The sequence below is a fragment of the Pocillopora verrucosa genome, chromosome 7 (assembly GCF_036669915.1).
Source record: "Pocillopora verrucosa isolate sample1 chromosome 7, ASM3666991v2, whole genome shotgun sequence".
Taxonomy (NCBI): domain Eukaryota; kingdom Metazoa; phylum Cnidaria; class Anthozoa; order Scleractinia; family Pocilloporidae; genus Pocillopora; species Pocillopora verrucosa.
This window is the reverse complement of record NC_089318.1, coordinates 1135969-1152717: the sequence shown is the minus strand read 5'-3', so window position 1 is coordinate 1152717 and position 16749 is coordinate 1135969. Positions and strand designations below refer to the sequence as shown.

At 39.3% G+C, this 16749-nt stretch overlaps 2 protein-coding genes across 2 annotated transcripts; both read right to left on the bottom strand.

Annotated features, from left to right (window-relative positions):
• Positions 1-6730: 6730 nt before the first annotated feature.
• On the bottom strand, positions 6731-9343 carry LOC131774667 (protein arginine N-methyltransferase 2-like). The gene has a single exon (XM_059090727.2). The coding sequence runs from the start codon at positions 9136-9138 to the stop codon at positions 7867-7869; it is 1272 nt and encodes a 423-aa protein (XP_058946710.1). The 5' UTR covers positions 9139-9343; the 3' UTR covers positions 6731-7866.
• A 4617-nt stretch (positions 9344-13960) lies between these two features.
• Positions 13961-15302, bottom strand: LOC131775291 (perlucin-like protein). Its single transcript, XM_059091390.2, has 2 exons — positions 15004-15302; positions 13961-14530 (listed from the first exon to the last, which is right to left on the bottom strand). The coding sequence occupies exons 1-2, from the start codon at positions 15221-15223 to the stop codon at positions 14079-14081; spliced, it is 672 nt and encodes a 223-aa protein (XP_058947373.2). The 5' UTR covers positions 15224-15302; the 3' UTR covers positions 13961-14078.
• Between the last annotated feature and the right edge of the window lie 1447 nt (positions 15303-16749).

Genomic DNA, 16749 nt, shown 5'->3' with positions numbered 1-16749 from the left:
TTTGACTCCAGGCCTCGCTCCTTCATAGAATCCCGCAGTGTTTGACAGGTTAGACAGGAAGTCAACCGAAACGAAACCGAAACGCGGGAAATTTTCATTGATCAATAAATAATATCGTTTTCTGTCACATGATACTCACGGGATCGTGGCGTAACCGGTATAAACACAAATTGAAACTGGAATTCCATGGAATTTGGCTCGGAATTCTTGTCCTTCAAGGTCATCAAACGGACCGAAGAGAATTCAGAATAGGTCAGGGAAGAATCAAAGGGCGGGTATTCAGCCAAACGATCGGACTTTAGGTCCGATTTAAGCTTAGTAAAAGTTTCACATGCGAATTAGGCTCACTACGTATAAATAAACGATCGTACATTCATCTTCAACATGTCAACTTATACTTTATTATATTCATCGAAACAATATGACTTCCTTTGGACAAAAATCTTAACGATATGTACAAAATTTACAACATAATTCAAAAATTCAAATAGTTTGCATCGAATTTTATATTTTAAATTTAGAACTATCATAAGGAATCGAAGAAAAAAATCAATATTCAGCCTTTGGTGGGCACCACCTACGTACAACGTCTCTCTCCTGAAAGAGTTCGTATTCAAAATAACTACGCTCTCTAGCTACATGACAATGTTCTAAAATCTACATAAAATCATCGACTTTTTCAACGGACACCAAAAATATATTTTAACATTTAAATAAAAAAAAACAATCACTCCAGAAAGAGCGCGTCCATATTCAATAATTCCTTTAGTAACGACATGTTTACAACATTTACACTTCTTCGATCCTTTCAAAAAACGAACAACTTTGAAAATTTATACATAGACTATGTTAACTTCTTAACTAAACCAAATATACGATTTAAGAGTTCTAGTAATATCAAAGTCTTTTGCCAGCGAAGGCGATCAACATCGCACGGTCTATCGATTCGTCAAATGCTTCTGTCCTTTCACATTTGTAAAATCGAAACGTAAACAATGGAGCGCTTTCACAGCTGAGGTAGTTCGTCACGAACTTTATCTTCCCGCAAAGCGAAAAGCTTGGAGCCACATCCTGTCTTTCTCACTCAGTGTTGAGAACGTAGATGTACCAGAAAAGTTCGAAGCTCCTGAGATGGTCCTCGTTCGTTTCCTCCCTTTGGCTGGCCTTTGCCATGTGCTTGGCTCTTCAACGGACATACTGTCGATAGAGTCGATCGATTCTCGACTAGATGTTTGATAATCTGTACAAGAACAACTCCTTCCATTCCTCTGGCATCTCATCTTCTTTTTCCGGATCACAATTGGAAAACAGCCTCCGATAAGGAAGAGAAAAGCGACCAGAATTTTACCAAGAAGAGACATCTCTTACGTCTAGAATTAATGCGTGGACGACTGAATTGCTAATGAATTCGTCTGCCTATTTGAATGGTAACTATACCGACCTTTGTACCAAAACAATAAGAATACGACGCCATGACGTCATGACAAAATTACTTCTATGTAGGGTACAGTAAGTATCATTCTGACAAAAAGAAAATTGACGAGTCGCACGATTAAAATACCAAAAAAGAACATTGCCTTATTCGTGAATACCTTAATACCAAGTTGTTTTTGATGTATGGAATCTTTGATTTTTTTTTATAATCGCAATTTTCCTTCCTTGAAATAAAACCCTCGCTACACCTCCCCCGGTATGAAAATTTTTTTTACGCTAAATTTAACACTTTCCTTCGCGGGAACTCCGTGACAGTCTTGTGACAAGAGGTACACATGTCGTGCTATTATTCCCGGCATGTCATGTGCGTGGATTACTCGCTTACACAGCAAAAACAAAATTTACAGGAGGTTACCTGAAAATGTCGAGCGAAGGGCATGAACTTGCGATTTTTTGAGCAATAGTTAGATTTATGGGTGAAAATGTGCTCAGGTTCAGCTCTTTTTTTTTCTCTTTTTTTTTTCCAGTTTAATTCGCATTCTTTCCATTCCAAGACTGCATCCTATTTGCCTCTGATCTATAGAGTTACAATGCTTCGGCGGCTGCTGAAGGAATACCCTAAAAATATCTATTATGGTTGTTTTGATACCAGCGTTCTCCCAGGGTATTCCCGTGACTCGCAGAGTTCTGTCATAGGGTTGGCGATAAATTTAAAATTCGGGTGATGTAAAAATCAAGTGAAATTACACTTGCATTATTTGGGATGTTGTTTACTGACACGTCCTGGCGTGTAAGCCAAGCTTAGATTTCACTTCCTCGTATTTTCCTGTTTTTAGCTCCGATCACTTGATTGAAAAATATGATGTACATTAAAGTGTTGATTTCACATGTATTTATTTCGATCTCTCGTTCGACCTCTTATTCCAACGATTCTAACATTTTCCCCATCGAAATCAATACGATAATATGCCGAATGCTTGTCTACGAGACAAGACTGAAACGTATACCTTACAGAAGGCACAAAGCCAGTATTATTTGAGAGATGAAGTTCCACAAGACGACGATTGAATACAAAAATTGAATTGGAGAAATGGGCTAAACTTGCTCTAATCAACTTCATCTTTACTCTCTTCTGTTTGATTATACATGTTTCTTTTTATCACAAATATGCTCTGCATTAGCTTGCGTGCATGTTAATGTAGAATGAAACGGGAAGAGGATTGAATTACGACTGGGTTTTGAGACGTACTAAAGACGGGGTTAAGGAAGGTCATGGAGTGAAAATATTTTTCGAAGGGTTGTGTTGCAGAACAGAAATATGCAACCGAAACTAATACTCTCTTATTTCCCGTGAATCCGAACAGCATACTACAATACTCACCTTCCATTTATTGTCACGCGTCACGCAAGTGGTTCTCTATCACAAGAGGACACATCACATAGCGACACCAAACAACTGCCGCGCAAGAGACCAGCCACCAGTAAGCTACATACTTTAATTATGTTTTTAACAAATATTTTGGCACTTTTTCCTTGACGCTGATATCTGTGCGGAAACAAGCCAAAAAAGCAAGAGCTGAGAGAAACTCACACTATCCCAAACTCTGTAAAAAAAATTGAAAAAGTTATTATAAAATGGAACATCAAGAGAAATTGAAGATTTGCGTCACTACCGCGTTCCAGTCATGCGCATCAAGAATGCACGATACAATCATGAGGAGGCTAAAAGGGAAGTGTGGCGGCGAGCACGCGCAGTGAATAGCCATTTATGTGTCATCAAAGGCACACTCAGCGGGCAAAAGTACACCCGTACCCTATCTACCATAAAATTGAACTAACAATAGCCTTCCCGTAAGATATTAGTAGTAGGAAAAATTTACCAGAGACAAAGCGGACTTTCAAGAGTAAAAAGATTGCAAAAGCTTTTAGATGGCTACAGACGATCGTCAAATATCCACGGGTCCAAGTGCCAATTCGAGCAGACTGGAAAATGAAGAACCTAACGTTCTACCCGCTCTGAGAGGCACAGAAAGTAATAATAATCTTAGGAGAGGGAGTCTGCCATTTGGCATCTTTAGCCTGAATCAAGTTGACACAACAAACACTGCACCTCGAAGCTTTAGTGTCAATGGCACCCGGGCCCGGGACACGCCCATCACCTTGGGCCTCTGCAGGGAAAATAAATCAGCTTTCGAAGATTTACCTGTCTTTCTAGGGAAGATTGGTCAAAATAAGGAAAATAGGTGAGCAAAGTTATGCAAATGGAAGTCGATATCATCTGTAACGGAAAAGTTGTAAACAAAATGGTTCAGAGACGAGTCGACTGGAACAGAATGATTGTATAGGCTTCAACGACGAGGAAACTGCTGATAACATTTTATAGACATAGCTTCACTCAGAACAACTATTATAGGCTAAACTTCATTGAGTTTAATTACCCCTTTAGAAAAAACGGATAAAAAATTTGACTGATTTGATTTCATGGATTTCATGGATTTGACTCCCCACCTTCATCTTCTACCGAAGATGAAGGTGGGGAGGAAATAATTCCTATATTTCATGTTGGTTTAACATTCTATTCTAACTCTTGAGCATAAATTACTCTATAACCTTTCCTTTCGAGTCCAATATTCTCTCCTTCCATAACTTTTTTCCATAGTGAGGGAGAATCTTCACGACGCCCGAACGATGCGAATCTCAGTATTACCGAGTACGCACGCGAAAAAATAAAAAATGGAGTTGATTCGTCGTCGACCAGGGACAGAAATGTATGGTAAATTTTCAATGCTTGTAGAAATAAGACGTATAATAATTACTGGACGAGGTTTGATGGTACAAAGAAAGGAGTGCTCTGTCTCAGTTGAAGGGGTTATGGCAGAAATCAAATGCTTTCGCTCTTAATTAAATAATCTCTTCTGTTAAAATCTCAAATGGACACACGGTAACTCGGTTGCCCTCAGCTGTAAACATAATTGAGTTCTCTTATTCTGTACCAGTTCGGTCCAAATAGCTATTCACGAAAAACCTTTCAGATACTTTTGACGGGAACACTCTTCCAGACAAGGACCCCTGCTGCGTCCAGAGTAGAGCCTGAAAATTCGTTGTCCTCTAATTTAACCAGGTTTGTAAAATCGACAAGTTAGGAATTAAAAGGTCTTCTCTTTTGTGCCTTTTCTCATGAAATTGTTTTGCTCACGATATTTTTTGCTGTTTGTGGTGGTAATTTTAAAATATTTGACGCTTTCTCCTACAAACGGTCAAAGTAGAAAGAGAGAGACTGGTTCTAAGGTGTTCGTAGCTAAGCTAGTGAAGATTCGACTGTGAATGTCTTTATCCTACATGATTCGATGGCTTGTAAGTTGTTATCGGCCTTTCGGAAACTGTAATTTTGAATAAAGTGGCAATTCGTAAAACAGGCAAAAAGCGGAGAGCGCTAAGAATCAGAAACTCATCGATCCCTTGAGACAGCTAGTAACAGAACCAAGTTCAACAAAGAGACTGAGCAAAAAAGAAGATAAAAGGAAAGAGGGAAGCCAGAACGAGAGCAACGAAACACTGGACGCAATACTAAAGCAAACAGCCCATAGACAAACTGAAAAAGAAGTAGCTGACAACTCAAAAGAGCCGGAGGACAATGAGGACAACGCTTCTGAAAGCAGGGTAGGAACTATTGGGCTTTCTTTGATAACAAAGATTATGACCTCTAATGGTCGTAACTAAATAGTGATAGTTTCCCTACCGTGAAAATAATGATCAATGAAAAATTAGCAAACGCCAAACGTGTGGTTTCGCTTTCTGACGTCTTCTGTGATCTTTACGTCTGATTTCCGAAAAATCACAAGGAAGATGTAGAAAATCTCTTTCGTTTCTAAATTTCAAGTAAGATTTTCTCCTCTTCCTCTCCCCCCTTCGTATTCTTTTTGTATTCACGCGTGCCAAAGAACCAATCGCAATGAGTGTATAAAATTTCAAGTTACAATTTTTCTCTTCCTCTCCCCCCTTTGTATTCTTTTTGTATTCACGCGTGCCAAAGAACCAATCGCAATGAGTGTATAAAATTTCAAGTTACAATTTTTCTCTTCCTCTCCCCCCTCTGTATTCTTTTTGTGTTCACGCGCGGCTAAGAACCATCCGCAATGAGTCTATAAAATTTCAAGTTACAATTTTTCTTTTCCTCTCTCCACTTTGTATTCTTTTTGTATTCACGCGCGGCTAAGAGCCAATCGCAATGCTTGTATTAAATTTCAAGTGACAATTTTTCTCCTCACCTCCCCGCTTTGTATTCTTTTTGTATTCACGCGCGGCAGTAATGGGCTCCTGCGCGCGGCTAAGAACCAATCGCTATGCGTGTATTAAATTTCAACTGGCAATTTTTCTCCTCCTCTCCCCGCTTTGTATTCTTTTTTGTATTCACGCGTGGCTAAGAGCCAATCGCAATGCGTATATAATTTAGCCTAATATATAAACCACGCTGGTAAATAAAAGCTCGATGAACTTCGTTTGGAAGAAAAGAAGTACAATTTGTTAACTTAGCTGTATATGTCGCAAAATAATCGCACAGACTTCGTCGTAAAAGTCCACTTTTTAATCTTGTTGGCTTTTTATTCTGCTGAATTGGGACACGGAAGTTTCAAGACAAACTAAAAGGAAATCACTTTTTAAACTTTTTGAAGAAATTAATTTCTTAGAGAACAATTTTTTGTTACCGCTATTCCCCTCCCTTCCTCGAAAGTTTATGTTTCCGCTTAAATCAGTTTGGGAATACTAAGAAAGGTCTGTACTTGGAGGCAGATTCACAGTTTCGTGCTGTAAAAACCAGAGCCTTAGTCTCGGTTTTCTTTTCCACTTCCAGGAACGTTTTGATATAGTGGAATCCCTTTTGGAGTTTCCATTCTTACCTCTTCAAACCGACAGTCGCCGTAAATCATCCCCAGAGTCTTTGGAACCATCTTCTGCCCCCGCCCATCAAACTGGTGCCTCTCGCCAGAGACATTTCTCTCTTGGAGGCGTACCACAATCCCCGTCTACTTCAGGACAGTCCGAAGCCCTTTCAGCTCCGAGAAGTTCCAACGAGGCAACGAGGAGACGAAGCTCGCAATCGAGGAGGAGCTCCATAGCCGCATCGTTGGCAGGGCCTGGTGAGACTAAGAAAGGTGCGTTGGGATTAGGTACGCTGGCAGCTTCTCTAGTGAAATGGAAAATAAATAGTGCGAGAAAAGTGATAAGGACGCAAGAGACCATTGCTAAGGTAAACTTTTACTTCGAGGTTACCAGGAGCTCTCTCAACCTGGTTAAATAACCTAAAAAGGAAAGTATTTCTCTGATCAGAAGTTAACAAAACTATGCCAAAAGCTTCCTTATTCCCTTTTAAAATATACAACAGAGCCCTTGTAGTCTTTAAAAAATATCATTCAGCAGTTCACTTGTGGTATAAGGCCTCCTTGCCATAAGTTTAAGGTAAAAATGTAATGTCCTAAATGTTTCTTTTTTCAGGCAAGATAAAGTTCTTGAATTGTTTTTACTATTTCAGGATGCCAAGCACCAAGAATTTATGGATAGAGCAGCTGACCGAATCAAAACTGAGGTAGGTGCTGGAGATTACTGATCAAATGGAAGCAATTAAAGGAAAAAAATTGTATCATTCCCTGTGATTAAATGTATAAGAAATGATTGTTGTATTGTAGCAAATGCCGGACTGAAATATTATTATTTTAGCTTCCAAGGTCTTTATTGATCAGTATCCAGGAAGAGGCTTATCCTATTGTACTGAGAACAGCTCAAGGTACTGGAAATTTTACCAGATATTACTAAAACATATTATCAAAAAAACATGCAGAATTCAAGTTCTATGCCAGCATATTGTGCCCTTTATCTGTAAAATGAGAGGTTTGGCATCTAGTCCCGACCACATACCCCTAAGGATGGCTGGAATTCAATTCCAGAGTACAATCTTGCCTGTCACATAGCTAAAAGAAAGGATTTGGAAATTTTGCATGATTTGAGTGTACATAACACTTACAAGTAACAACCTTTTTCACATACTTTTACATTTCAAGTTACTTTCTTAATGCATAGGTTAATATTGTAAAACGAATTTGTTATTTTACAAGCTTATAGATCTCAGCTGGGAGCAAAACATAAGCTGACAGTTCAAGCTTCGGAACGACTGGCCGACCTTATGCGAGACCTTACCAATCCTTACTAATACAACTGTCAACAGTATCAATTTATCTCTTCTTTTAATAGAAAACTGTATGAAGAATTTTACTTAATAAACCTTTATGTGTTTGATTGAAAAACTGTCCTGGTGTCCAAAATCTGCTTTAAATATCTGCTACTAAGTAGTTTTTGTTATTCAGGATTTTTTTTCTTCTTACATTAGGCTTATATAGCATGGAGATACTTAACTCTCTCAAGACATACTAAAATCTGCTATCTCCAAATAAAATATTTTTTCTTATTGCTATAAACAATTTCTCCTTTTGAATCACTAGTAAAAATATTAAATTCAAAAGTGACATTCATATGCCGTCTATATTTAGGATTTCGCCTCAAGGTGGCAGAACCTTCAATAAAATTACCAACATGAACAGTCACTGGCTCTTCTAGTAGAAAAAGATTTTGTTTCCAGTGAGTTTGTTCTTGATCAGGTGCTGTTGACAGTATCACACATTCTGATGTATCTGTGATGGGTATCCCTCCAAAAGTTACACTGAACCATGAACACAGCCCATGTAATGTGCCTTCCTTACTAATCACAAACTCAAAATTTTCCGACATCAGTTCAAGATTTTCCTTCACAAACGTGGACATGTCAATATCCAAAAGAACTGCTCCTTGAGACAAGCAGTCCCTTGGGTCAAGCTCATGGTTATGCAAAGGTCTGTTAAGAACTTCTGTCTTAGCTCTGTTAAGAAAAGGAGAAAAATCAAAACCATATTGATTGTTCCATGCAGTAACTTTCTCTTTATAAGCTTCTTCTGCACAACAAGGTACAACAAATAACTTTGCATTTGAAGGCCATATCACACCATCAGGCTTCAACCATCTGTCTCGTGCATACAGCACTGTGTCGATCATAAACTCGAAAACAAGGAACGTACCCATCCACTCAGAGATAATAATGTCAACTTTCTCTGGTAACTCAATTTCTTCAATCTTTCCTGTGATAACGGTGATTATCTTGTGTAAATCGTTTCTTTCAACGAGTTCTTTGGTCAGTTCCCCGATATCTACACTTCCATCCACAGCGTAAACTTTACTTGCCTTTCCATCTTTAGCACAAAACAAGCTCAGAATCCCTGAACCACATCCAACATCTAAGACAGTTTTTCCAATGAAAACATCTCGATGCTTTTGGATGGCGTTTCGATAAGCAAGAGTTCTTGGATGATCGCTTAACATCTCAAGGTGGATTTTCACTTTGCCGTATGCGCCAAAGTACTCTTCATCCTGCCAATCGTGATTCTGTGTGTGCCGAGATAGGTACTCAGAAACAGGTACCACATAGGACACCGGAACATATCCACATATCTCATCTAGTTCGGCCCACCACCAAACACTGGAACTCTCGCTTAAAATAGTCATTTCGTCACCTTCGTTGAAGCTCAATTGAGTGTTATCTTCTGCGACGAAATCAGCCATTGCAACAACTAATTTTGGAGACTGTTTTTCTCTCTTATCCACATCGTTGTTAGCAGCCATGTTGGCCGGGAAGAATGGTGATGAAGCGAACCAATCAACAAATCCCAGCGGTCATCATTAAGGCTAACCAGTTCGGAGAGCTTTTCCTCTAATTTTATTTTTCCAGATATGAAACTACTCTTGCCTTGCGGGCTTCAAAGCGAAATCTAAGGGCTCATTGACAGGTCTCCATGTAAAATTATGTGGCGAGAAATTGGCGAGCGCAAAAGTTTTAGCGAGAGGAAGGCGCCCTTGCCATGATCATTGCGTGACCTTATTCCCAGACCACTCTCGGCTTGCTAGCCCCTCTGAGGATTCTTCCCTATCACAGTTCAAAGGGTATCCATCTAAAGAAAATATGAAAAACAGCTTCCTATCATTAACGCCAACTACTGTGCGCTCTTAGTCATTGTGGCCTCCCAAAAGATTAATGCTAAAATGACAATACCTGACTAAGATATTATTTTGGATGTTTCAAACTCTTCTTTATATAGTCCTATATTTTCTTGGGGGTGTTGTTTTTCTGTTCAACTTACTTAAAATGTTATTAAGAGATCCTCGCAGCTAAGAACACTACCGAAACGAGTAGTTGTAAATAGGACCTGAAAAAAATTCAGGCCCGTACGGGATTTGAACCCATGACCAGCTCCCAGTTGGCTTGTTAGCTCAATTGGTAGAGCGCTGCACCGGTATCGCAGAGGTCATGGGTTCAAATCCCGTACGGGCCTGAATTTTTTTTTTCAGGTCCTATTTACAACTACTCGTTTCAGTAGTGTTCTTAGCTGCGAGGATCTCTTAATTTCATCCCTCCACCGCTGTGCAAATATATGAATTTTCATATATCTAAAATCTTCATTCACTTGGATGTTTATTTGGACCCAATTCATTGATCAGCTCCCAGTTGGCTTGTTAGCTCAATTGGTAGAGCGCTGCACCGGTATCGCAGAGGTCATGGGTTCAAATCCCGTACGGGCCTGAATTTTTTTTTTCAGGTCCTATTTACAACTACTCGTTTCAGTAGTGTTCTTAGCTGCGAGGATCTCTTAATTTCATCTCTCCACCGCAGTGCAAATATATGAATTTTCATATATCTAAAATCTTCATTTACTTAAAATGTATTGTGATACGTTATATGTACCGCCCCTTGGCAAAGCTAAGTAGCATGAATGTCACGTTTCTCTAAATCTATCTGCTGTGACTTTTGAAGAGAACTTTTCACGGATACATCCCTCGCGGAAATTTTGTAGCTATTTGACTACGAGTTACAGCATAAACTGAAAAACCTGTGCTGTATGTATATTTAAATCCTGTCAATGTTAAAAGCGGAATATCATATTTCGCGTTGATAATGTACCGATAACGTACGGCCTGGATAACATAAGTGTCAGTTTAAACTTAGATCATGCGGTAATGCTGTCAACAGAAAAACTTTGTCACATCACATGTGGGCGCATGGCCAAATTCACGCGAAAGTCAAGTTGTAGCTCATTGTTGACTGGCTAGTACAAAGTATGATTGCCTGTACAAGGGTTTTATGTCGATTGCACAGCATGTTTTATTGAGTAAAAACAAACAATCTGAGCAATTATGGGAGCACCGGGAATTGTAGCTTTCTTGTTTCTCGGTGGATGTCTACAATTTTTGTTTCCAAGAAGACGACAGCGAACACAAAGAGGAAAGAGAGATTGTGCCATAGATGGTAGGAAAATAAGGAAAGTTCCCATCAACGAAACGTTTAGCAAATCACATGAATCGTCCGTTAGCCGTAAAGGAACGAAAAAACCATCCCGAGTTTCCCACTTCTGTGGACCGCAAAATCTGAACAGAGAAGATCAGCTGTGGTTACAAGCATACCGCTTTGGAGCGAGATAAACAAGGAACATTTTCAGCCTGCTACACGTCAAATACACAAGATGAACTTAATGGAATTTTTTATTATATTTTTTTTATTTTGAAATCTGAAAGAAGGGATGCCGCCTTTGTTCCCAGTAATGTTTGACAGGATGTTTTAACAACCGCAACAGGAAACCCGGAAGTCAACAATAATTAGCTTCAGCCAAAACGACGACATGCATTGAGAGACACTCGTGCTATTGTGAAACTTAATTTTTTGCTTAAACGCAATTTTACAATGATTTCTGCGGTGAACGAATATTGCAATATTTAAAATGATAGTTGCAGAGATTTCATGTTTATACCCGCTAACCGGTCTATTCGGACAAGATTAATTTGCCTTAGCATAATTCAGTCAGTACTGAGGTCATTGATAATTATATCAATATTTAAAAGGGTAACGAGCAAATTTTGGTTCTTGTAGAAATGAGCCACTTGGATGCTTTTTTCTATTGACATATCATGCTTCAGTAATGTTTATTGGTTCAATTTTTATTTGCTACCCTTGCTATATGTTTTACCCGCCCGGAGCTAAACTGTAATCTTATTGTTTACAAAAGATAAAAGTTGAAGTGGCCTTTGATGAGGGCAAATCTTTAAAGAACAACTAATAATGTTATCAGAAATGCACATACGATAAAAGAGACACGATAAGTTTTAAATTACAACTGTATAGTACGAATGTAAAATTGTATGACAAACTTTGACCGATAATGTATTCTTCAGCGAGCTGATGGGTTGCCAGGTTTCAGCTTGTAAAGCAAAATTATTGATATAAACGGGAATAAAGTTTTGCGGAGCTACGTAAAAACCTGTTTAAGACTATTGAGGAGAAACAGTTACTGAAGCTTGGTGTACCAAGTCGAGGTCAAAACCAGGACAGGAGCAACACAAGCACAAGGACCTGCTCAGTCGCATGCTAAACAAGCAACCATGGTGAGAATTTGAAGCCTACGTAACACGTTGTATGGAAAAGAAAATAACCTATTCTCCTCATAAAGCGAAGCAAGCGCTTGACACGAGAGATGGGTTAGTATTATGATTTTCAACGATTCCTCGAGTAAATTAATGCCGCAACACTTTATGCTTTCATGCTTTCAGGGAGTGAATAGATTATCAACCTTCGCCCTTCTCCGCGAAACATGAATCTGGGACACCTGAACATAGCTCAGTGACAAATTTTTCATTGCTTGAATGACACTCCTCCTAGCCTCATAAATTTTAATAGCGTTCGCCCAAAACTTTAAAAAAAATTTCCAATCCTTCAGCTGCAATATAGGTTTCCCCTGGTAAACAACATTTACAGTAAGGCATGAAAAAAGCAGTGCTGATAATTTGCAAGAATAATAATCTTAATACTAGTAATAAAAAAATGAATCGGTTGACTCAATTGGCCACTGGATTAAAGCATGCTCTACAGACTGCAAAGGAGACTTGAGGTGTTCTGCAAACGCATACTCCCCAGGGTGAATTGGAACACTGGTAAATTCGCGTAACATACATCCCGTCAACCTGAATAACCGCTGACTGTCAGCTATGTCTGGGTGTTCTCCTCCAAGTAGTCTCCGTCGAATGTAAAGCGCACGCCATACAGACTGCATCGCTGAGTTTAAACAGCTTAACTCATATTGCGTCCATCCAAGAAGATGATAACTCTCTGCAGTCCTTATTTGTTCCTCTCCAAAAATTGTTTGTCTGATGTGAGGCGCACGCAGTGCAGACTGAAGAGCTAAGGCAAAGTTTTTCATCTCATGCTAGGTCCAACCAAGTAAATGGTAACTGTAAGCTGTTCTTGATTGAATCTCTCCAGAAAGCTTTCGTCTTCGTCTGCACAGCGCTCTCTGCGCAGATTGAAGAACTGAGGCAAGATCGTGTAACTCATGTTGGGTCCACCCAAGAAGGTGGTAACAGTCAGCTGGGGGGAGTGTCGGGGTGCTCTTCTCCAAAGAGCCTCTGTTTGATATCAACGCACGCTCTGCATATTGGAGTGCTTAAGTGAAGTCCCCTAACTCATTTTGCGTGCACCCGATTAGTTGGTAACTTTCAGCTGTGCATGAATGTTCCTCTCCATGCAGTTTGCGTCTAACAGCAAGCGCATCATGAAAAGACCGAAGCGCGGAGGTAAAGTCAAACAAAAATGCTCCATTAAGAGTCAAACTCGTACTTCAAATGCTTCAGCACGAAGCTATCCTACTACACCACTGACTTACAAAGAGTCCATGTCACAAATATTCTTCAGCCTACTACCGAGAACTTATTTCATTTGTAGCTACTATATAAGAGTCTCCACCAGAAGGACTTCTGTTGATAGCATTTGGACACATCTTTTTTCAAAGGCTGCCAGTGGAATTGATTATAAAAACCATAACTGTCTTTTCACGCGGAATTCAGTCCTACGCAGGACTTTTACCTACCCCGAAACTTATCAGTTTTCAGTCCCATTTCGTACACGTTTGGGTTTCAGTTAGTTCATCTAGCAAGTTGAAGATTCAACGCACTGTGAAGAGATAATTTGAGTCCATAAAATGAACTCATAATTTCATCTAACATTTGTTTCACATTCTTTCCCAGAAAATAATTCATTATGACATTAAGCTTTGTCTGTTTGTTTGTTTTGTTTTGTTTTGTTTTTTTTTCGTTGTTGCTTTGGTTTTTTTGTTTTTCAGCAGTTTTACCCGCTAACACGCCCGGCGGTAGGAGACCTTGTCGACTTACTTGAGCTACTTTTGAAGATTTGTTTTCCTGCTTCGTACTCCTTCTACAAGAGGAGCGTTTATTTCTTTCTTTCTGAATTCTGGACTTTTGCAATAATGATCCAGAAAATCATACTGTCGAGGACCATCCCTTCAGTTTTTTTTCGTTTTTTCTTGTTTTATTTTGGGAAAGTGAACTTTCTGGACATATGGGGCGGGAAAGCCACAAATGAACAAAATCCACATTTCTCAACAGCTGAATAGTTAAACCAACACCTTTATTTTTTAATTATTTGCTTACAAGTAAGTCCATCGTTACTTCGATTAGGTTTTTTTCCCAAGAATCTCAACACTACGGCTAGTACTTGAAGTAAACTAGTGATAAGCCTTTTTCTGACAAAGAATCACAGGGGCATCTTTGGTGTACCGTGGAGTTTCAACACTGCAGTTATAATCATTCCATCTTCCTTTCCTGGAACCTGTTCCCCACATATGACCACATTTCTCTGAGAGCTTATGGTTGTTTGGTTCACCCGGAAACCAAGCATTGTAGCCAGTTAGTAGAGTGTCATCTGCCCAGTAGAACTTATTGTCTGCCTTACGATGAAGACCAAGCCATACACCAAATAGGGTTACTTTTTTCTGCTTGACGAGGAGCCCGAAGATGAACTGATTCTCTGCGCTCGATGTGATCTTTGCGAGGTCTCCGCCGAGCCTTTGGCAGTTTCGTCTGGCGTCTTCCCATTCCAAAGTTTGAGTGTCGATGATGAGGAAACAGGAATTTCCATGGCGCACCCAACCGTCTGGACAGGCCGACCCTCTCTGATCTAAGAAGAGGTTGCTGTTAATAGACAGACAAGTCACACATCTATAGATCTTCGATCAGGTGCGCTTGTAGGTGAAGCTGGTAGGGGAGGGAAAAAGTCAGGGAACACCCAGGGGCGCTGTGACTGACTTTCGGGTATTCGAACGTAATTTAGTTGAAAAAGTTTAACTGTCACTGTAAATTTTGATAATTTCTGGTGGTCAATCTGTGTTCCTTAAGCAAGATCCATAGCAGTTGCTTCAATAACCGTAAACAAGTCAGATTTCCCGAGAATGAAAAAACTTTTGCAGGGAGGCATTATTTCGAGAAGGGTCCGATTTAAGAAGTTCACGAATTCAAAGAAAAAGAGACTTCGAACTTTTTCAGAACGTCAACAGCTTGAAGAAACTCCAGTCTATAACGATGTTTCTCAAACAGCATCAATAGAAATTACATAAACTGAACAAATTTTGAAAGTTACCACAATCCGAGTACCTGTGGATCGTTCGGCGATGTAATCCACTTTATCTTTAATGTACTTCATCATTTCACGATCTCCTCTTTCCAATCCACAATTATTGTTCACCACAAAGTTCTGATCTGCTTTACTTTTTTTGACGGGTTGAACGCTGGAATTTTGAGGTTTACCATCAGAAAAGGTCCTCATTATTAACATAAAACAAAGTAGCCATACGTAATTCGAACAAGCAAACATTTTCGTTTAGCGCGGCAATTTGTTTTAGGGTTTGTTTCAAGAATTTAACCCGATGATAGTGCAGAGCCTTCAAACACCGTAGCTGCTACTTATTGCTATATGTAGCGAGGTTTTATTACAAAACAAATAATTTACATCTGTGAAACGAGAACTTTTTCGAGTGTGTTGTGTACACATCTTGATAGCGGAAAGGACACGGACCCGGAGGCAATCACTTCTTATGTAAATCTGACAGTGTTGATATTAATCCACGATACCAATGTTTATCTAAAAATATGTGAATAGCCGCATTTTTCACCACGTTAAATTCTCCCCCCTGTTTGTACCTACTATTTCTGCCTTTCTCAAAGAGGATTTTGTCCGAGCGACGAAATATCTCCAAAAATTTAAAAATTATCATACAAATTTCGTACTCAAGACAATAATTTTTTCTTAAGGTCAGTCTCTGGGTCATGACAGTGTCTATATATTTCTACGTGTATTTATAAAGGAGTCGTTCAACCCATTTCCCAATGTTATTTTAGGAAAAGAAATTGTGTACTTGAAATATAACACATTTAATTTTGACCGTATGGCATGAGAAAACAAGTAACGGAATGATCGTCCTATGTTACAATTAACTGCAGTGAGAGTTGAATTTTTCGCGGTGCCGTCAATTTATGCCGCGATTTGATAAACATCATGCGCGGCTTTGATTTTGGCATCTCAGGAGTGAAGAGGGCAGAAAGGTATGGATGGAAGGCCAAATCTTCAGCTTATCAGTTTCCTAAATTTTATTCTAGCCACAATAAATACAAAAGGTTTGTTGGCAGATTTATTAAAAAAACAAAAACAAGTTAACACACAACAGAAACTAAAATTAAGTACACCCCCTAATAGATTAAGATGAGTGTTCTCCTTCTCCTCTTACCTAAATTTTATTCTAGCCACAATAGATAAATAGGTTTGTAGCAGATTTATTTTTAAAAAATATATTAACACACAACGGATACTAAGATTGAGTATACTCCCTAATAGATTATGATGGATTCTCTCCTCAGACCTCTTGTTGCGTCAAGGAGGAGGCTGACTGCGTCACAGGTAGGGGGGCGGGGGGGATATTCTACCTCAGCGCCTCTGCGGGGGACCTAGATGAGCCATTGGTGACAGAACCAAAATTGACCCATACGGATGATTTCTTTTCTACAAATTTGGTTCTAAAAATTGGCTGTTTCATTTTACGAAGCATCAAAGCGTTCAAACAAAGAGTTGTAAACGTTCTTAGCATCCGGAGCGCGTTCATTGCTGGTTGCAAGCTGGGTCTTAGAGGACGCAGCAACAGAACAGCTCATGAAGCATTTCTTCAAACACCTGGACAGTGAAAGAAGTGCCAATGAATCTCTTCACCACGCCAATAAGGGACTGAGAAATAACGGCTTCACTAAAACCTCCTAATGGGCTCCGTTTATGCTGATGGGAGATAACTTCACATTTGATTTTGAGAAATTGAGGTAATTAAATATCTTTTCAGTGATTATACATACATA